The following is a 21,701-nucleotide window of genomic DNA, read 5'->3' as shown; positions in this document are numbered from 1 at the left end:
TTTGTTTGTAAAATGTAATTACATCTTTTAATAAGAATCTTGTAAGAGTTTATGCCCTCTATTGGCTCTATCCACTAAAGTAATTTAATGTTCCCATACTTAAAGTTGCCACAGTAATTGCAAACTTTGCATGTGGTGCATTTTATTTGTACCATTTTTATAAATTTACCTTGTTTAAAATTTGAAAGATAATAAATACGCTTTAAGTGAGATCTCTGATTATAGTCCTTGAAAACAAAAAATAGTGCTTGAAAAATCTTTGGAAAAGTCCTTTATTTTTCAGACTGTGTACAAACTGTGGATATAGTGTTGAAGTCTTCAGATCATTCATCAAACCAGTGTGATGTTCCTGCCCACACGAACGCACAGTAAAGACCAACAGCAGCTGCTTTAGAAGATATATTTATTGTAAAAAGGTCAGACATTACCCAGTTAACAGACACTGATGCTGGGAATCAAGGCACACACATTGACAGAGCACTGATCACATGACCGGATTAGGGTGAACATGTAAACGAGAGTAAACCTCAGAGTTCATCAGCAGGAGAGGCTTCAGACCCACAATCCATCCATATGAGTCTCTCAGAGGAAACACCATCAAACACGTGAAAACAAGAGGAAAGGTGCGTGAAGTGAGACGCATGCAGATAAAACCAATCAAAACACACAACACACCACACAGGTGAAGAGAGAAACTGCATATGGAGGAAATGCGTCACACGTCAAACACACTGAAGCTCCTCGCGTCCAATCCGACCCGATGGGAACCAGATCATATATGTGTGAGTTGCATTATCAGCCTCATGAAAAGCATCAGAACACTCAAACGAGCACATTAATATCTCATAGATAGGTTAAGCATACACGTATATAAAAACATACATTTACATATTAGATATGATTAGATTATAATTCATGTGTTAAAGAGACGAACAATCTGATTGATACAACCAGTATAAGTGAAGTTTAAAAGTATTAAAACATGTACTCGTGTGTGTGTGTGTGTTCAGAAGCACTTCCTGAAGACGATGTGCGGGCCGAACTCCTGGTACTCCTGCGCACTGATCCAGGCCCCACTGAGCTCGGTTCTGCTGGCCAGCGCTGCTCCACCGCTCCACACTGATGAGTCCCGCTCCGGAGGACTGATGACCCGCACACACACACTCAGATCCGAGGCACACACACCACACACCTCCTGCTGGAGGCGCTCTGGGAGGCCCGACAGCAGCGTGTTCCCGCCTACACACACACACACATGGGTCATGTGTTACAGATCCTGCCCTCTGATTGGCCAGAATACACACACCTGACAGGATGTTTCCCACAAAGCTGTGCCGGAGGTAAATGTACACACACACCTGACAGGAGGATGTTTCGCACAAAGCTGCGCCGGAGGTCGATGTCCGACTGCATGATGGACCTGAATACGCTCTCATGCATCCCATAATGATCTCGTCCAATCAGCTCCGGCCTGAAGAGGATTTCAGGAGCCCTGTGTATGTGAAGACATGACTGTGAAGGGTGAAGCTGAAGATTTAAAGTCATAAGATCCCTGATATACTCATTTGCACATTTTCCTCTTAAGGCGAGACACTACAGGTGAATAGGGTAATTTTTTTAACCAGCAGATATCACCATGAAACTTTGGCAGTTGATTACCTACATTAAGATGAGAAAAGTTTTCTGTAATTTAATGTTTAAATATGCAAATGAGGCATTCTCTAATTAAATATGCGCTAATTTGCATATATTTTAAAAACAAAATCTGAGTATTGGATAAAGCCAGGTTCAAAATTATTTTTTCATTGTGTTCACATATTAGATGGGGAAAAAAATTACAGAGGGATTTATGGATATCTACTTTTGTTATCCTGTAAATCAGAATATACTGCCAATAGCCTTAAAATGATTTGCCATGTTTTTTGGAATAAAATGTTATATAAATCAGGCTAGGAATAATATATTTACAAATCCCTCTGTAAATGTCTTCATAATATAACTAGGTACAAGACTGGAAAGTTTGGTGTATATAGGTGCTCCTGAAGTGGAGATTTCGGACTTGAGTATGAGAGAAGAGTCATTTTGAGAAAACGGGCTTTAAAGATTTAACATCAGTCAATGAGATTGCGCGTTTAAGAGTAAAATCCCCCCTTTTTCTTTCACGATTGGTTGCTGATAAAAAGGAAATGACCATATTTGGATCCGGCAGTATTGTACCGGAAGAGAGAGAGAGAGCTTTCAAACGGTGTGTGTGATGACAGGGTGCCGGCAGCGCTCGCGGAGCAGAGGGATGATTTATAACGACAACTTTTGATTAATTTGAGAAATCTACTGAAGCAAACAGACAAAGTGTAGTACAATAAAGACCTAAATGTGTATTTCAGACTTTTTTTCACCACAAGTCTGAGAGACGACATGTTATTGAAGACAAATATCCCAAAATCTCAAAATTGACCAGTGAAAAAAAACCCAGATGTTTTTGCCTGCCGTGTCTCCCCTTAATGAAATATAAATTCTAAACATCAAGAGTCTTACAGCTTCTGCTATAAAGCATCTCTCCAGTATTCATGTTTTACTTGCGTCTGAACAGAAGATCTGAACCAGGGAAGATTGACACGATAGAGGGGGCGGAGCCGCAGAGCAACACACACACGCCGTGGAAAAGTATAAAGTGTTTTAAGGGCTTCATAGCGGAGGTTATTATTATGAGACCATTAAACGACTACCTGAGCCTGAAGGGATAATATGGATGTGGAGTCCCCGGACTCCCCTCTCTTTGGAGATGCCCTCGTGGGTATAGCAGGTGATGAAGATGAGGAATTATCCCCTCATTCTCAAGAGGACGATGAAGAGGAAGACGTCATCCTCCCTCCCAATTCGTCTTGTCTACCGAGTTACCCGAGTGGGATCACCTACATCCAAGTCGGCGCCACGCTTCCGGGAAAAACGGAGCAGTTTTCAGCATCTGCGTTTCAGAAAATATACAAATCTTCTGTTTTAGCTGTCAGGGCCCTGAATGTGACATCTCTTCTGACAGCATTCCAGACGGAGCTACTGGAGGTGATGGGTGTGATAGCGGATCTGAATCTCCGCACATCACGTGGGGCGGTTCAGAACTTCAGCAGAAGTATGGGGCTGGCTTTAGTGGGAGAAAGAGCGTTATGGCTCAGTCTCTCAGCCCTTTCTGATAAGGAAAGTGTGGAGTTTCTGGACGCCCCCGTAGACCCCAAAGACTATGTTTGGCTCTACTGTCACAGCTGCACCAACAGTGTGACTTGAAGGAGAAGCCTTCGAGACCTGCTTACCTAGAAAGCCTACAGCTCGACCATATCAGCCAGCCCACGTGAAATTCACGCCGCAGTCAAAGAGGGGTTACCCAGACATCACAGCCAAAGCCGGCGCAGAGCAAGGGAAAACCATCGTACGCTGCGGCGAAGCTCCGTCCTTCCAATCCCCAGGGGGCTACCTAAGATCGAGCCTTGTTTACCACAGGGGGACAGAGCAGCTCCTAGGGTTTTCTGCTCCACCCCCTTTACAGTTCAAAACCTTTCTTCCTCCCCCGGGGAAACGAAGAAAGTTCAAGCGTTCCAGTGGCCAGTTCAGCAGGTTCACTCACCATTATGAGAGGAACAAGTTCCCAAGGTCCCCCCTGCAATTATTCCCCTACCTCCACCCACAGGGTTAATGATGAGGTCAGGAGAGTATCTTTGCATAAGAAAAAGAGGTGTGAAAAGAAATTACCACGCATCCAGGCCGAGAGCGGGGAAATGTGTGAAAACAAAAATGAAACCAAAAAGTTCCCTACTGAAACTGCAATGGTTATCTCCGCCAAGAAAGCGGCGCCACCGCAACGCTAGTAAGCAAAGCTGCGCAAGCAAAGAACTGGCGTGCATGCACAGTCACTGTGGGTTTTATCAACAATAGAGTGAGGTTACAGACTCCAAATCGCTGTAAAAGCACCAAATTTCAATGGAGATGTGATGTCAACTGCACAGGGGGAATCTGCTCAATAGAGAATCTGCTCAACAAAGACATTTCTTCTTCTAAAACCTGAGCTAAGGAGTAACAAGAACGGTGCCGCTGGAGGAAAGCCATCGGGGTTTTTACTCCGGTACTTCATAATTAGGGATGCACCGATCCGATACTCCGCATCGGTCTCGGCTCCGATACAGCCATTTTTGCCGGATCGGGTATCGATCAGACGAGGCCGATCCAAATCCGATATTGTGCGTATACTACGTGTTATTGTTAAGCCCCACAAAAGCACCAAAAACATTATAAAACACCATACAGTTTTCGTGCACTATATTACAAGTGTTCTGAAGCCATTATAGTATAATGTGAGATAGAAATTAACATTTAAGTCATTAAATTCAAGATCACGTAAACTTTTCCCTCCGATGCGGGCGGCTGTCAATCATTCTTCATTCAGTATTCAGCGTCGCGTTCGGTTACGACAGTCAACATGATGAAACTCTCCAAGATGATTCTATGTTACTATTATTATACTTGATCTGTAGATAAAGCTCTATGGTTTCGCATAAAACAACTTTATCTTGTTGGACTTTATTGCTGTAAAGTTAACTTAATCATGTTTCTACCGGGTGTCTGTTAGATCACAACTAGAGTAGAGTCCACTATGATTGTTCTTCACGCGCACAGTAACTAAAATTTAAAACTGTTAAAAGAAAAGGCTCAATAAACTATTGCATAGATAGATACTGTATAATACACTACGCATCAATATGTCTTTCGTTTGTGCTTTGAACTTTTCAATCCGGACTCGACGCGCTGTGACTCCGTGTTGCTTCAAGCGCATCATTCTGCGCTCGGGATGCGCATAAGCGCTTTGAGCCGCACTATTGCAGCCTTTCATATCAATACAGTGACGCAATGAAAGATTATTAATGGCCTATCTATCATATATTGCAGCATCATTAAACAGGTGTGCTATACATTTAAAATGTCTCAATTGTATAGTAGCCTATAGCTATATATAAAATAATTTATCTTTTTGATTTTTGTTAACTTGTTTTTCATGAATGTATTTTACAATACAAAGAGCAATGTGTAACGTTTTACCAGATTTAGTGGTACACTTATTGTCTCTTATTTGTTTTTTTCACTAGATGTTCAGATTTTATACAATTATTGTGGACTTATGATTTTTCTAGACTAAATTTTACTGCTGAATTATCCACTAATCTAGTTTATAAAAGCATTTTTGTCATAGATTATTATATATTTTTTAGATTTGTTTTTCTTAATAATTAAGTTGTCTGTATTAAGTAGATTGTGTTTAACACACAAAAGAGTGATTATCAGTTCAACATTAATTATCATTCTACTTAATTTAAAAAAAAACTGTTGGTATCGGATCGGCATCGGTCGATACTCAGAATTTTTGGTATCGGATCGATTCTGAAAAAAGTGGTATCGGTGCATCCCTATTCATAATTCCAAAGAAAGGGGGAGGTCTCCATACTATTCTAGACTTGCAGACCCCGAACAAACACCTCAGGAGGTACAAGTTCACCACTTTATTCAGTTCCTTCAGGGATATCATGTTGGTCAGATCAGACCACAACAGTGGTAGTGTACATAAACAGGCAAGGGGGAGTGCGCGCTCAACAGCTGCATAGTCGTGTAGAGACTAATTGTGTGGAGCAGCACTCTGTTTCTTACGAGCAACGCATGTAGCGGGAATAATGAACGGAAGACTTCCTCTGGACAACAGATCTGCCCCCATGTACGGAGATTGGACACTCCACCCGCAGGTGGCGAGTCAGATATGGCTGAGATACGGACTCAGATACCCTCTGTTCTTTTCCCCGATGGGAGAAGATGCACCGCTGAGTGTGAATGCTCTAGCCCACCCATTGACAAACGCACTGTTATACGTGTTCCCCCTGCTGAGCCTCATCGGGCCAACACTTCAGAGGGTGAGGGAATTCAGACATTCACTAATTCTGATTGCACCATTCGGCCGGGGAAGTTGTGGATAGCGTTGTGGATAAACAGACGGTGACAGCTGTCAAAAGCCCTGCAAGGCTGCCCGTCATCATTGAAGCGTTGGGCAGAGCTGTCAGCACTCAGACTGGGTCTATGAACCACAATATGGATAACATCATGGAGAAGCTCACAGCTTTGAAAAGGCAAATGGCTTGTTTCAGAGACCAAAATGGACCAGGAGAATAGCCTGTATAAATTGAATGCGGCTACTCGCCCGAAGACCAAACAATCCCAATCTTATCTGCACCCCCTACCAGCACTGGCCTTGGCCAAGGCCGCTGCTGGAACAACAACTCTCCCGGAAGAGCATTGCAGTGAGCCGCTCTTGCGTTCCTTCCCCGACTCCTCAGACACCTGGTGATTGTTGACTCTGCCTGGGACATGATCAAGGTTGTCTCCATGGCAACTTGCTGTGTATCGCTACGACAATCCTGCGGACTGAGGCTCCTAGATTATGGTGCTGACTTAGCGACTCTCTCCAGGCCTACACACACATGAACTTACACATACACAGATATGCAACTGCCCCACACACCATCCCACGCCTTTGCCGCTTCGTACCCCCAGTCTGACAAGCGGGTCTGTGACCAGCGCCATAATGGCTGCAAGACCGGATGCTGCTTGCCTGGGCTGGACTACCTCCATCCCCCACTCCCAACCGTGTTGCAATGTATTGTTTGTAGAGTGTACTGTTTATGTGCTAATGTTGCTGAGGTGTTTTTTCCTGTTCCCAGACTGTTCTCCTTACAGGAGCATAGTCTGGGGGTTGCCTTTTTTTTCTCCTCACCTCTCATGTCATGCTGTATTTTTCTCAAGTTGGCGCTGATTATAGTAGCCTCGGTAACACCTTATTACCAAAGCAAATTCCTTGTATGTGCACAACACTACTTGGCAATAAAATTGATGCCGATTCTGATTCTGATAGCGGAGATAATCCCACTTCTATACGACCAGCCCTGGTCTCTCCCGCTGCGCAGATACCACTCTCAGGCGACGGAGAGATATTTCATCCTGCCCCTCTCAAGATGGCTCTCTGGGCTGGATTTAAACACCATTGGGTTACCCCCTAATGTGATCAAAATGATTCAGAGTGTGAGAGCTGCCTCTTCCGCGCTTTTTGTATCATATGTGGAGAGTTTTTGAACGATGACGTGCAGAGACGAATCATCTCGTTCTTATGCTCTGTATCAGATGTTCCGTTTCCTGCAGGAAATATTAGATAAAGGTAGAACAGAGGTCTTCAATCCTGCTCCTGGAGGGCCATTGTCCTGCAGAGTTTAGTTCCAACCCTAATCAAACACACCTGAATCAGCTCATCAAGCTCTTCAGGATCGCTTGAATATACAAAGGCAGGTGTGCTGAAGCAGGTTGGAACTAAACTCTGCAGGACAGTGGCCAACCAGGAGCAGGATTGAAGACCTCTGAGGTAGAGCCTTTTCCACAGTAAAGGTCTAGCTTTCAGCCATTACGGAATGTCATGTGGGGCTGGATTCGGAAAGTCCCTGATCCCACCCTGGGATTAAACGGCAGTCAGCTTTTTATCTTGTGGGCTGACAGTTACAAGGGAAGACCCATTTCATGTTAGCGGCTCTCTCAATGGATGGTGAATTGTATTGTAGTGTGGTACAAGGACTCAAACATACAATCCCCACCAGGGCTTCAAGCTCATTCCACTAGAGGCATGGCTACCTCCTGGGCGCTGTTCAAGGGTGTCTCTATTCAGGACATATGGGCTGCAGGAAGCTGAGCATCACCCCACACTTTTGTCAGAGACTATAGATGAATGTGACGGAGCCATCGTTGGCGCACTCAGTGTTGGAGCGGTGAGTGTAACGTCATAACATCTCTCGTTCTTATTCTGTGTTCAGTTAAACACCCTGGTGTTGGTTTTATAGAGGCTTATGAGGGCATGGGTTTCACTTTAGTGTCACAACCACGGCCATTATTTACCACTTTCAGTGTTGCGTCTGTTCATACAGCATATCTGCATTACAGGAGTGGTCTCTATCCCTTTTTTTAAATTTTATTTAACCTTTATTTATCCAGGTAAACTGTTTGAGAACCACTTCTCATTTACAAACATGATCTGGCCAAGAGGCTACAGAAATAAATAGAAACATACTGTACAACTGTGCATAGTCATACACATAACAGGACAAGCAATTAAAATAAGAGCGGAAGATCGCAAAGAAAAAAACAAAAACAATACAGTGCTCAAGTGTATATAAATATGGTTCGGGAATGTCAGCAGGAACAAGAGTCAACTATGTTGTTTTGGAGATTCTACTTAAGGTGGAGGTTGGGATCAGAGACGTTTCAGGGTATTTTGGTAGTATGTTCCAGTCATGTACTGCTGCGAAGCAGAAGGCATTACATCTGAAGGTAGTAGAAATGGGGGGGGTACTAAACTTACTTGATCTTGTGCGATAAGTGTTATGAGCGGCATGAAGAGATTACAGATAGAGAGGTGTCTTGCCCTGGATTGTCTTGTATATGAAAAGAAACCAATGATGGAGCTGCCGGGTATGAAGGGAGGGCCAGCCCACCAGTTTATACAGGTCACAGTAATGAGTGTGAAACGGTGCATTAATGGCAAAAGGGATGATAGAGTGTGTCAAAAGTTTTTTAGGGCTGTGTTTGGTGCCATTCTGTAAATAATATCGCTTTAGTCCAAAATTGGCAGTACTGTCATCTTAAGTGTGCATTTGGTAGCATCAGTAAAGGAAGCTTTATTGCAGAAAAAGCTAGTCTCGCTTTGACTTTTTTTTAAAGGTTTTTGATGCGTGTAATGAATGACAGGGATGAATATAACCAGATGCCTAGGTATTTATATGTTTTGACATACTCCAGAGCCATACCGTTCATGCAGGTGATTGTAAGTGGAGTCTTGGTAACAGGTTTTCGGCTAAAAAGGATACATTGTCTTACTAGTGTTAATACGGAGACGGAGATTGTCAAAGAACTGCTATATAGAGGAAAAGCTGAGTTTAAGACTTGAAGCCGCAGACTTGGGAGAGGAACCAGCTGAGTACAAAATGGTGTCGTCTGCATAAAGGTGAATCCGGGAGGTGCCAGCAGCTCTGGGTATGTCATTGATGTAAATAGAAAAAAGGGTTGGGCCCAGGATGCAACTTTGAGGCACACCTTTAGAGATAAGTTGGTCTGACATGTTTTCAACCTTCAATTGCTGGACATGGTTAGTAAGGCAACTGGTAAACCAATCACAGCTAGAGGTGGACAGACCAATACTGGAAAGCCTGTATAAAAGGATCCCATGGTCAACGGAATCAAAGGCCTTGACGAGGTCTATAAAGGTGGCAATACAGACCTGCTTACTATCTAACGCTGTAATTATATCAAGGACCTTTGTAGTGGCTGTCATGCACCCATGTCCCGTCCGAAAAACAGATTGCATATCTAATAAATGTATGATTTTTATCCAGGAAATCATTTAACGGCTTCTACAGAACTTTGGCAAGGCATAGTAGGATGGATATTGGGCAATAACAATTTGGGTCAGATTCAGAACCCCCCCCTAGAAAAGGGGAGAATTATGGCTGATTTCCAATAAATAGGGAACTCAGAGAGCTGTAGGGACATGTTTAATAGTCTTGTGACAGAGTGGCAAAAATACAGGCAGCTGCTTTTAAGAACATGGAATCAAGTCCATCAGGAGCCAGTTGCACCAACAGGGCTTACATCTGGTCTTAGGTACGTAGGTCTTAACTCAGCATTCTAAGTCCGACCTAGTAGTTACGCATCATCCAGGCTTGAGTCCTCTTCACATTAAGACTGGGCGTAAATCTTACCCCTAGTCAGTAGCAGGCATAAAGTCAAAATCTAGGCAAGTTTCTATAGTAACCACTTGATAACTCATTGTAAAGTCTGTGTATAAGTCTTTGCTACTGTCCATAACTCTCTCCCGACTGAAAGCCCGCTCAGCAGTAATCCATTGGACATTTACAATGATGAGGAGCTGATTGAGAGGTTTCGATTCTGTCGGAGAGATATATATGAACTTGTTGAAGAGCTGTCACCCGCCTTACAGTTTGTGTCGAACCACAACGCAGCGTTGACACCGGCATTACAGCTGTTAATAGCGCTACGTTTCAAAACACTGTTGGAGACATGATTAATGTCCACAAATCCACCGCATGTCAGGCCATCCGCAGAGTATCACTGGCACTGAGCCGTCGCCTTCTGCGATCTGCTCACCTCCCCAACTGAGGCAGAGTCTGCGGTGATGAAACACCGGAAGATAGTTTACAACGTAACCCAAGCAACGCACGCTTCTAGGCAACCACTATAGTTCCGTGGCCATTCACAGGAACGCGCATCGCTAAAACCAGGCGTAGTTAAGCCTAGGTTTAAGTTTGGATGGTGCAACCGACGTTAGGTCAACTCTAAAGACTGGTCTTAACCAAGACCTACTTAGCAGTTAGGACCAGGCTTAGTAAAGCCCTGTTGGTGCAACTGGCTCCTGATTTGTTTGTATTCAGCTTGGTGAGTTCATCCTGGACTTCAGAGGTGGAAAGAGGTGCAAAGGAGAAGCCACTGATACTTGAAGAAAGTTGGAGACCTGAAAGTGAGATACTGAACGGATGTTAGAAAGAGAACGTTAGGTTACATGCGCAACCCCGGTTCTGATAACAGAAGTGAGGTATCCAACCGCCCTCCTTACAGATGACACGGTGAAGATGTGTAGAATGATGCAGCAGTGGCTGCAGCGAGTTATATACCAGGGAGGCGGGACTCCGTCTGACAGACGTGTGTAATTGGTGCTTCCATAGTCGGTCACGCCGGAGGCGTTCCCTTAGTGAGATACCCCACTTCTGCTATCAGAGAACCGGGGTTACGCAGGTAACCTAACCTTAGCAGCAGCTCCCAGTGCAAGAGTCCAGTGCGAGGCAGACAGTGAAGAGCAGACACACACACACACACACACACACAGGTCAGTTACCGGAAGCGTTCGGAGGCCAGCGAGACAAGCCGCCCGTCAGGGAGTGTGTACTGAACCTCTGAGGTCGCCAATCCTGCGCTCTTCAGCTCCGCTTCATAATCCAGAGCCACACAGCAGCAGCTCTCCTTCATCTCACGTACGATCTCCAGCTCCGCTGACGTGCGCATGCACACGCCCTGCTCCAGCAGCAGCTGCACACACAAAGAAACATTGATGTTGATTTTGTGCTCTACTAGAGCAGGTCTTTCTGCATGAATTGATTATTTCCCCCATATTCTCCATTGTTGCAGCTCCTCTCTTCCTGGTCTGTCAATAGGGGCTTTCACACCAGAGGAACCTCTTCATAATTCCTAGAACTATTGGTGGAAGTTCCCAGATTCTGGCGTGTTCGCGCCGCAGGAACTAGGAACGATTTTAGTTCCAGGAACTCCAGTACCACTCAAAGTCCAGACTCCGGTCCGGATCCGGACCCGGAGGGAATTTAAACCGGACCCGCCTCCATTTCGTATTTCAAGAGCACTAATTGTGTAAGGGATTAAAAGTGTGGATTTCCTACTTTGATAAACGCATGTTAGAAATCATTTGTTTATTTTTTGAGATGGTCCGAAATTAAAACGAGAGATATTTAAAGTTTTCCTCCGTGATTTAGTTGCATGACATCCAGTGAGCGTATGACTATTGACGTAATCGGGCGCAACGCGACACATCACCGCAGTAAGCGTTTGAATGGGTGTGGAGGATGTCATTGTCCAGGAAAAGAAAAGTTGATGAAGAAAATAGTTTTCAAAGATGATTGGACAGAGGTATGCGTTCACAGATATCCCAAGTCTCCCGGAAGTTCCAGGAGTCTCCCGCATATTGATAGCGGCTCCCTGATGCCCGCAAATTAGTTCAAATCTCCCGCAATGTAGAGCTCGCGAGCTCCAAACCATGTAGCGTGCGCACGGCAGAGAGGGAGAGAGCAACCTTGCCAGTGTGCGCGCAAATGTGCGTGCCTCATGAAGCTCATGCAATTCATCTACAAATAGAAGTAAGCACCCCCTTTAAAACGTAAATTATTTATTTATTATTTTTAAAACCCTTATATTGGCTTGTGTGTTGTCTGATGGTGGGCTATAGGCCTGCTGTGCGCTGACACCAAAATGTCCTCTCTTCCATTCCCTGGTGCGCCCTCACCTCTGCCACATTTGTACTGTAGGTCTATCTGTGCGATTATGGTGCATTTAGTGTTAAAATGCTGTTTTGTAGTTCTCTTTTTTAAATCCTGGTGTGCCGTCGCCAGACGCTCATTGAGTGTCGGTGTGTGCGCCTAGCGCAGTTTGTAGGAGTGAATAAGCTCTTTTTGTTCTTTAAAGCTGTACTGCTGACAATGTTTTCTGACTGTAGCCTATTCAAATCCTGGTGCGCAGTCACCAGAGTGACCAGACCAATGTGTGTGTGTATTTGTTTGTTGTATAAGTCATAAGATAGATGTGTCCATTAATTTGATTATTATATTTGATTGTGCATTAGCCTCACATATGACTGACTTTGCTGTATGCAGGCAGCGATGTGATGATGCCTGATATGAACTTGGGTTGCTACATAAACTGAATGAATATATGAACATATATGCCACATTGATAGGTCACAGCTTACCCATGACAAGGTTTCACCGCACGTTACACGTTTGCCGACAGGCCGAACGCACGCAAAACACCAGAACCCGCCATTTTTAAAAAAGCTGTGTAAACACAGATTATAGCTAATACATTTACTCCATGAACTAACTCTACGAACAAGGAAAACAGTGATAGATGAGCCTCTAAACCTTTACACTGAAGAGAACATCCAACGCTACTTTGAGGAGACCAAGAGAAACATGACTATGTGTTTCTGCTCAGCAACACTGGAAATCAACCAGATGGCATGTCCTAATACCTTTTCATTTCTCTATTTTTTTTGTATAACAGTTCTATCTAATAACGTATTAGACAAGACTGTTAGACAGATCGTAAACTAATGAACACGGAGAATGTGAGCACTGTGTACTCAGGATCTGGTTCTCAGCGCCGTCAAAAAAAAACAAAAAAACACTTGCGTCACTTCAGAGATCTTAATGGCGGTGCAAATGCAACCAGGAAAACATTCCTAGGGGAACCAGTAGTTCTCGGGGAATCACCCTGGTGGCTTGTTCCTATAGCTGAGTTCCTAGAACTACCCGGTGAGAAAGCCCCTAGTAACGCTCGGTTTAGTTCCTGTCTCTATGAAGCCCCTCCTTCAGAAATGCACACTATGCTCTGATTGGTCGGCTGGAGCAGTGTGTTGTGATTGGTCGAGCGCATTTGGGAGATGTCCCGCCCCTTCCCATAACCACCATTTCCACACACTACTAACTAACTCAACCAGGCCCCGCACCTTTATGCATATGAATTATTTAAATGAGGAATATTGTGACGTGTTCGTTCCTGAAAGAAACTAATGACTACAATGGAGGCGTTTCAGGGAGTTCAGAAATACCGACACTGATAGAGAGAATGACTGGAGCTTCTTCATGCTCAAACAGTAACTTTGCTCTTCTCCATCTGTCTTCAGTGTAGAGCAGGTGCTCATTAACCCCTTAACCCCGTACTCCAGCTGAAATATGTACTATATACTAGGGATGCACCGATCCGATACTCAGCATCAGTATAGGCTCCGATACTGCCATTTTTGCCGGATCGGGTATCGATCAGACAAGGCCGATCCAAATCCGATATTGTGTGTATTCTGTTATTGTTAAGGCCCACAAAAGCACCAAAAACATTATAAAGCACCATTAAGTTTTCATGGACTATATTACAAGTATTCTGAAGCCATTATAGTATAATGTGAGATAGAAATGAACATTTAAGTCATTAAATTCAAGATCACCTAAACTTTTCCCTCCGCTGCGGCTGTCAATCATTCTTCATTCAGCATTCAAACAGCACATCACGTTCAGTTACGACAGTCAACATGATGAAACCCTCTCCAAGATGATTCAATGTTACTATTATTATACTTGATTTGTAGATAAAGGTCTATGGTTTCGCATAAAACAACTTTATTTTGTTGGACTTTATTGCTGTAACGTTAACTTAATCATGTTTCTACCGGGTGTCTGTTAGATCACAACACTGGAGAGCACTATAATTGTTCTTCACGCGCACAGTAACTAAAATTTAAAACTGTTAAAATAAAAGGCTCAAACTATTGCATAGATAGATACTGTATAATACACTACGCATCAATAAGTCTTTCATTTGTGTTTGAACTTTTCAATGCGGACTCGAAGCGCTGCGCGCTGTGACTCTGTGTTGCTTCAAGCGCATCATTCTGCGCTCGGGATGCGCATAAGCGCGTTGTGCCGCACTGTATTGCAGCCTTTCATATTATAATACAGTGATTAGGGCTGGGTACAGAGTTCGGTACTTTTTAGGTACCGACCGAATTGCCTCGATACTACAGAGTATCGAAACATGTCTGGTTTTTCGGTACCAAGTTTCGGTACCTAAGTGGTTAATCACGTCAACGTCAGTGAAACAAACATGCAGCATGATTGGCTGTGGCGGAAAAACACTAGTTTACGCGGCTGCCCAGAGACGTGCCTCGTCGCACGTGAGGCTGTAGTGTGTGTGTGTGCGTAAGCGTCCAACCCAGATAGATAGGTACACTTTTGATCATTTCCACATATTTTCTATGTATCCGACTCGATGCCATAAGCACACGATGCAATATAGCACACGATGCAATATTTTCGACAAGATAATTGCTGCCAAGACGGGTAACACGGTAAATCTGCACTTAAAAGCGCACAGAATACACTCTCGAGAGTAGAAAGTTTATCCGCCTTCGACTACAAGAACTGGAGCGCGTCACATTTAAAACAAAACTCAGCGTATAGGATACTTGCCTCACAGACATGAGAAATAGTTCTATATATGTTCAAAATATGTCTAATTTTAAACGAAACAATTAGAAATAAATAGTTTGATTACCTAATCCATATAGGCGCGGGCGCGCGCGTTAACTGCTGCAGGGATGACGAGTCAGCATCGCAAATTCGCAATAATCATCTTTGCAGCCAACACGTTTAGTAAACACTTGTTCATTAATAAACAATTAAAATATATCCTTGCTATCGTTTCCCGACACATCCATAATCATTAGGCTACTTTTGCCAGTGCTTTGCGCAAGCTTCATGTGTGCTGAGAGCGAGGCATTTATCCCGTACCCCTGTAGCCTATATTTAATTCAATTCACATTTATTTGTATAGCATTTTTCACAATACATATCGTTTCAAAGGAGCTTTACAGAAAATGCATGTGTCTAAATTACAATTTAGAGTGATCTGTTATCAGGGGTGACTGTGTGTAATGCATTTCAATTAATTTTCATTCAGTTTCATTGTTAAACAATGCATTAAGTTAAGGCAGAAACAATGAGCTCATTGAAGTAAAGAATACATGTTGTTAAATGATTAGGAAACATAGAAAACTTTAGCATTGGTGCTTTTTTACAGACTCAAAATATGAGTGTAAAAAAGTCAACAAACTGAAAAAATAAAAGTTTTTTTTTTAAGTAATGTTATATTGATAAAATCGGTATCGAAAAAAGTATCGTTCAGGAACCGGTATCGAAGTCAAGGTATCGGTATCGAAAATTTTGTTACGATACCCAGCCCTAACAGTGATGCAATGAAAGATTATTAATGGCCTTTCTTGTTCTTTCCTATCGATCATATGTGGCAGCCTCATGTCTTAAATGTATTGCACACCTGTTAGTAGTATTACGATTCGGCTTATGTCAAAATGATTTATGACCCTATGATTGACAGGTGGGCGGGGCTAACCTTTGACCTTCCGGAGGATGTTCCGGAGGTCCTTTGATGTAGGGATTAACCTTTGACCTTCCGGAGGGGTTGTTCCGGAGGTCGCTTAATTTAGGGATTAACCTTTGACCTATCGATCGATCAAGTTGACAGTACATTCCGGAGGATGTTCCGGAGGTTCGTTAATGTAGGGATTAACCTTTGACCTATCGATCGATCAAGTTGACAGTTGTCTTTGCCCTATTGACTTTTGTATGATATATGAAGTTGCCAGTTGTCTTTGCCAGTTGTCTTTGCCCCATTGATTTTGACCTATTGACCCCGGGGGGAAATAACTTCTTGGTGTGGGAAATCCCCTCCGTGTCGGGGTGAGAAAATAATTTTTCTAATGTCGCATATAGATTAAAATAGATTAGAATTACAAAAGTAAAATCATCTTACCGTTTCACTATGGTGAAGAATTGGATTAAAGTTGACAGTCTCCGCACTGTGTGTGTGTGTGCGTCTGTCTGTGAGTGTGTGCGTGTCATCCGATATCCTGGCATTCCTGAGCACGCTATATAAATGGGGATAGTGAGAAAATATCTTCCAGTAACTAAAGTTGAAACACATTCTGTTCTTTAAAAGTATATAAATGAAATGTACATTTAGTCATTTACAAATACCTTACACTAAAGTAGATTTGAAAAACATTCATTCCTTTAAAATAAATATCTTACTGATCCAAGTATTTAAAAAATAAAATCATCTCACCGTTTCACTATGGTGAAAAAAGCCCCCATGTGCGTTTCTCTCACACTCCTTGCATTTTGACAGTCTTTGAGCTAAATGTGTGTCTGTGTGACACATGATATCCTGGCATTCCTGGGTATGCTATATAAATGGGTATAGTGAGAAAAATATATTTTTTCTAATAATGCCAAATACCTTACACTAAAGTTGAAAAACATGTAGCCTACATTTAGAAATATAATATTTTTCATACTAACTAAAGTTGAAAAATCATACTGTTCTTTAAAAGTATATAAATGAAATGTACATTTAGTCATTCACAAATATCTTACACTAAAGTTGAAACACATTCTATTCTTTAAAAGTATAGAAAATATTTTTTTTCAAAATAAAAATCATCCTCCATGTTTTAGAGATACATACAGGTTATGAATGGGTTTACAAAAATAAAATCATCTTACTGTTTCAGAGAATTGGGTTAAAGTTGAAAAGTTGAAAAGTTCCCCGAGTGATTCCCTCTCACACCCCTTGCATTTTGACAGTCTTTGAGTTAAATGTGTGTCTGTGTGACACCGGATATCCTGGCATTCCTGAGCACGCTATATAAATGGGTATAGTGAGAAAAAGTTTTTCTAATAATTTCACATATTTTACACTAGAGTTGAAAAACATTGATCTTTAAAATGGTTATAAATTTTAGTCATTTACAAATATCTTACACTAAAGTTGAACACATTCTGTTCTTTAAAAAGTATATAAATGATTATAAAAAATCTTTTAAAAACAAAAATAAAATCATCTTACATTTTAGAGAGTTGAAGAAGTAAATCCCAACACATCATTGTCCATATAACGTATGAATGTATTTACAAAGATGCAATAAGTTTAAAGTTTTGATACAAAATATCCCCGAGTGTTTTTCTCCCACACTGTGATTCAGAGTGGAGGAGGTGTGTGTGTGTGTGTGTGTGTGTGTGTGTGTGTGTGTGTGTGTGTGTGTGTGTGTGTGTGTGTGTGTGTGTGTGTGTGTGTGTGTGTGTGAGTGTTCAGCCAGCAGTATGAGACGTTGAGGATGTTTTGTTAGTGTTAATCTTAAAAGTTAATCTTAAAAGTTTAAAAATAAAAGATAATTTAAATTCAATTCAATGAATTATTTAAAGTCTTAATAAAAACGTTGTAATACAGTCGTATCTTCTATTTATCTTTTGAAGATTACTGTAATGATTTTATTTAACGGTGACCTAAAGTATAATTTTTATTAATATAGCCATAATGATTTTTGTACTGTAACAGCATATTTAATCCCGTAAACAAACACGACCATCACAGAAAACAACATCTTTACATTGTTTTTACATACATTGCACTCACACTAACTCAGTTCCATAAATTAACTAATCTCCATATTTAAATTAAATGATTATAAATATAGAATAATAACAAGTATGTTACTAAAATGAATTCAAACAATTTAAACATAGTTTTAGCTAAATGAATTTATATAAAAAAGTATATAAAATTACCTTACATTTTCATAGTGCCGAAGATGTAGTTCTTTATGCAATGATAAAAACAATCCAAAGTCATAAACAAAGCCCTCCTGGTTCCTTCAGTGATAAACTACAGGGTGAAATGAATGCATGACCCCCGAGATACAGGACAGATGAGCCTCTGGGACACAATTTCATAGCATATGTAAAGTTAGTCTGCTTTCCAAAGTTTTATTCATACTAAATTCATTTTCAAAATCTTAAAAGCTTAAATTAGATCTTTTAAAATTAAAAGACTGTTTAAATCAAAGCTTTAACGTTTTATTAAAATTGTATCTTCTATTTATTTTCTTAGAAGACTTATGTATGATATAAATGATTTTACATAAATTTAACCTAAGCTATTATTTTTACTAAAGCGTCTGTTCAAAAAATAAAGCAAAAACCGTACTTTGGTATCTTAGACAAAAATATTTCAAACAGTATTTTTTGTCCATGCCGCATGAAACATGTTGTCAAAGTTTGTCACAATGTTTTTTTGTAGTTGTTGTTTTTTTGTTTTTAAGAAATCCCAGGACTCTACATTGCTCTTATTTAGATTAAGTTGTATCATTTAGAAAACCACTGTACATTTTCAGAGACGCGATGTACCTTTTTGGTCCATCACACAGCATATTTAATTTTACTCCTCTTAATTCAAAGCATGATCTTACTTTTTCTATGGTAGCTACATGATCTATTGCACGTATAAGGTGTATATCATTTTTTACTTTTCTTGTATCTCCCAAACTATCCTTAATCAGTGTGGAAACACACAGGGTGAAACCCTTTACTGAGAATATACTATCGGTTATCTACTCAAAATATATGTAGAACTTTAAAATGTTAGCATTTGTTGATGCGACAGTTTGTCTGTAGGCTGCATGAACAGCCTTTGGGAGAGCAGCTGATGATACTATATAGCAGGAAAACATGCCCTTTGACCTCCTCCATTTTGGAGGCTTTTTGTTAAAGACCCAACAATTTAGTCCTTAAGCGGCTATAGTAATTTATTGCCATGTGTAACCTGAAAAAAAAAAAAAAAAAAACTGAAAGAACATTGTGGACACGCAGCTCTGACGTTTTCCAAGAGTATTTTGCCCAGCCTCTTCTTTATAAAAAGTCAAGACAAATCATTTCTGGACCAAAAACTTTTGCACCCTCACTCCTCTTACCACCTCATCAAAAGACATGTCTAAAAGTGAGTATTGTCTCTATAATTCATTTATGCTACGGTGTTTTATTTAAAAAGATTGTTTATACATAAGGAAAAGACGGTATAATTCATTAGTGTTTTAAACGTACTATTGCTGTTTAGCTTACCCTCTAGCATGCTTTGTTGCTCTTACACATTGTTATATGTTCTATATCAAATGTTTTTGGCATCATATATGTTTCAGAAATATATATATATATATATATATATATATATATATATATATATATATATATATATATATATATATATATATATATATTCCCCCCCATCCAAGCACATTTTACTGTAGTTGGCCGCTGCGGGGTTTCCATAAAGGACTTTTAAAATAAATGTTTTGGTTTTTATTCAGTTTTAAATCTTATTTAGATTATTTGAGTCAAACATGGTTATATGTGCATAGGCCTATTTAATTATTTAATCTGTATTTTATTCCTCTTCAGTTACTTACTTTTTAAATTTCGGTAGGCTACTTTTTAATTCTTCCTTTACTTTGTCTTTGATTTTAACTTTTAGCACTTTGCATGATAAAATTGTTTAAAATGTAAGCTGTAAATATGAATGGCACAATGTGATAACCAAAATATATAAAAGTTAAGTCAAAGCTATTTATATAGCCTAGCGTTTTTCACATTCTCATAATTTAGTTATACATTCTGACGCTGGGACACTGTCAAGCGTCTTCTTTCAGATGGTTCAATATTTATGATATTATGCTCCCCTGAATGGAAAAGAACTGTAAACTTCATCATTGTACTGTAATGAACTGCGTTACTGCCTATAGGATGATTGCATGATTTTTTCCATTTAAAATAACATGGTCTTTCCTTTTCTCTCTCTCTCTAGAGACAGCAAACACTGCAGGACAACCGGACATCCAAGTAACATGTTAGTGTGGTTTATATTTATTTTTAATGAGAAACATTATAGAGTGCAACAGGCGTTTTCTGGAAGTAAAAACACTTCCGGTAACCAGCGACTGTGAAAAAGGGGGCAGGTACTCTATTGGGTGTATAATGAACAATTAACAGATGAAATGACAGATATTTTTTTATGTAAACAGGCAAAATCTCTTCATCTGATGGTGGCCATGTGTTTTCGCCTATCATAACTGGTTTAACTCATGGCTCCTCCTTTGAGATCAACATAACTTCTGACGAATCAAGTGTACCGGCACATTGTAAGTGTAATAAAACAGTTTCGCCTATGTATTAAATTAATCTTAATTAAGCAGTCCGAGTTAACTATTTGGGACCAATTGGAAATTTACATTCTGATCTAACAGCGTCATGTACAAATTTGTCATGCTCCTGGATTATTTTACTATACTACATTAGCCTTTTATTTACTGATGATTTTATCAAAGCGACGAATTAACTCAATTCATGGTTGCAATAATAAAATAAATGAACAATTGACAGATGAACTGACAGATATTTTATGTAAACAGGCAAAATCTCTTCATCTGATGGCGGCCATGTGTTTTCGCCTATCATAACTGATTTAACTCATGGCTCCCCCTTTGAGATCAACATAACTTCTGACGAATCAAATGTACCGGCAAATTGTAAGTGTGATGCATGAAAAACTATTAAAACAGTTTTTCGCCTATGTAATGTATAAAATTAATCTTAATTAAGCAGTCCGAGTTAACTATTTGGGACCAATTTTAAGGAAAGTTACATTCTGATCTAACAGTATCATGTACAAATTTGAAATATTTTGGTACTATTGAATCAAGTTAAGTCATGATGAATTTATCTTATCTGGTGTCATGCTCCTGGATTATTCAGAATTGTAACTATAGCCTTTTATTTTACGGCACTTATTTATTTTACTACAGATTTTATCAAAGCCAAATACTGTCCAAAAGGGGCGACTGGGAAAGAAGAGAAACAGGTCAATACAAGGTTAGATTCAATCTTTATATTCTTTCCCCATTTTGCCTTCATTTTCCTTTTCCTGTTTTAATTTTTCTATTTTTCTATTCTCAGATCATCAAGGGTTTCTGAAAGCAAACACCAGTCAGTTGGTTGAAAATATGAAGAACATTGATCCAATCATTGACGATCTTGACTTGCACAATGAATCAGTTGCAAATGTGTGAGCGAATCCAACACGCCGGATGAAGATGAGGGAACTGCTGGACTGTGTGATGAAGATGAGGGAACTGCTGGACTGTGTGATGAAGATGAGGGAACTGCTGGACTGTGTGATGAAGATGAGGGAACTGCTTGACTGTGTGAATTGTGAAAGCATTGCCAAGGAGCTGGTCAATGCTTTGTGCAAGCCCATCATCAAAATGTTTTAACATATCGTAAATTTCAATTGTTTGATAAATTATCTAACGATTATACCTAACTATCAGCAGTTATATGTGAAACGAGCTCAGTCGCATTAGAGATGGATTCTTGTTTATA

The 21,701-nt window shown here is 40.5% G+C and overlaps 1 protein-coding gene across 7 annotated transcripts in view; it reads right to left on the bottom strand.

The window, feature by feature from the left end:
* Window positions 1-386: 386 nt before the first annotated feature.
* The window catches only part of LOC143729200 (uncharacterized), an 87,906-nt gene continuing 66,591 nt past the window's right edge, over window positions 387-21,701 (bottom strand). For 3 of the 7 annotated variants that reach the window (XM_077220320.1, XM_077220321.1, XM_077220324.1), the window contains 3 exons: window positions 10,973-11,163; window positions 1,359-1,492; window positions 387-1,239 (listed from right to left, as the gene is read on the bottom strand). In XM_077220320.1, coding sequence (XP_077076435.1) covers window positions 1,007-1,239; window positions 1,359-1,492; window positions 10,973-11,163 — 558 coding nt within the window. In that variant the 3' untranslated portion in view covers window positions 387-1,006. Of the gene's footprint in view, window positions 1,240-1,358; window positions 1,493-10,369; window positions 10,532-10,972; window positions 11,164-13,481; window positions 13,608-21,701 lie in introns of those variants that run through there. The other 4 variants (XR_013199955.1, XR_013199954.1, XM_077220322.1 and 1 more) reach the window with 3 other exon arrangements.

The sequence above is a fragment of the Siphateles boraxobius genome, unplaced genomic scaffold (assembly GCF_051911475.1).
Source record: "Siphateles boraxobius isolate OS27281-9 unplaced genomic scaffold, OSU_SipBor_1 8, whole genome shotgun sequence".
NCBI classification, from domain to species: Eukaryota; Metazoa; Chordata; class Actinopteri; order Cypriniformes; family Leuciscidae; genus Siphateles; species Siphateles boraxobius.
The sequence above is the reverse complement of the archived record's forward strand: the minus strand, read 5'-3'. Positions and strand labels throughout refer to the sequence as shown.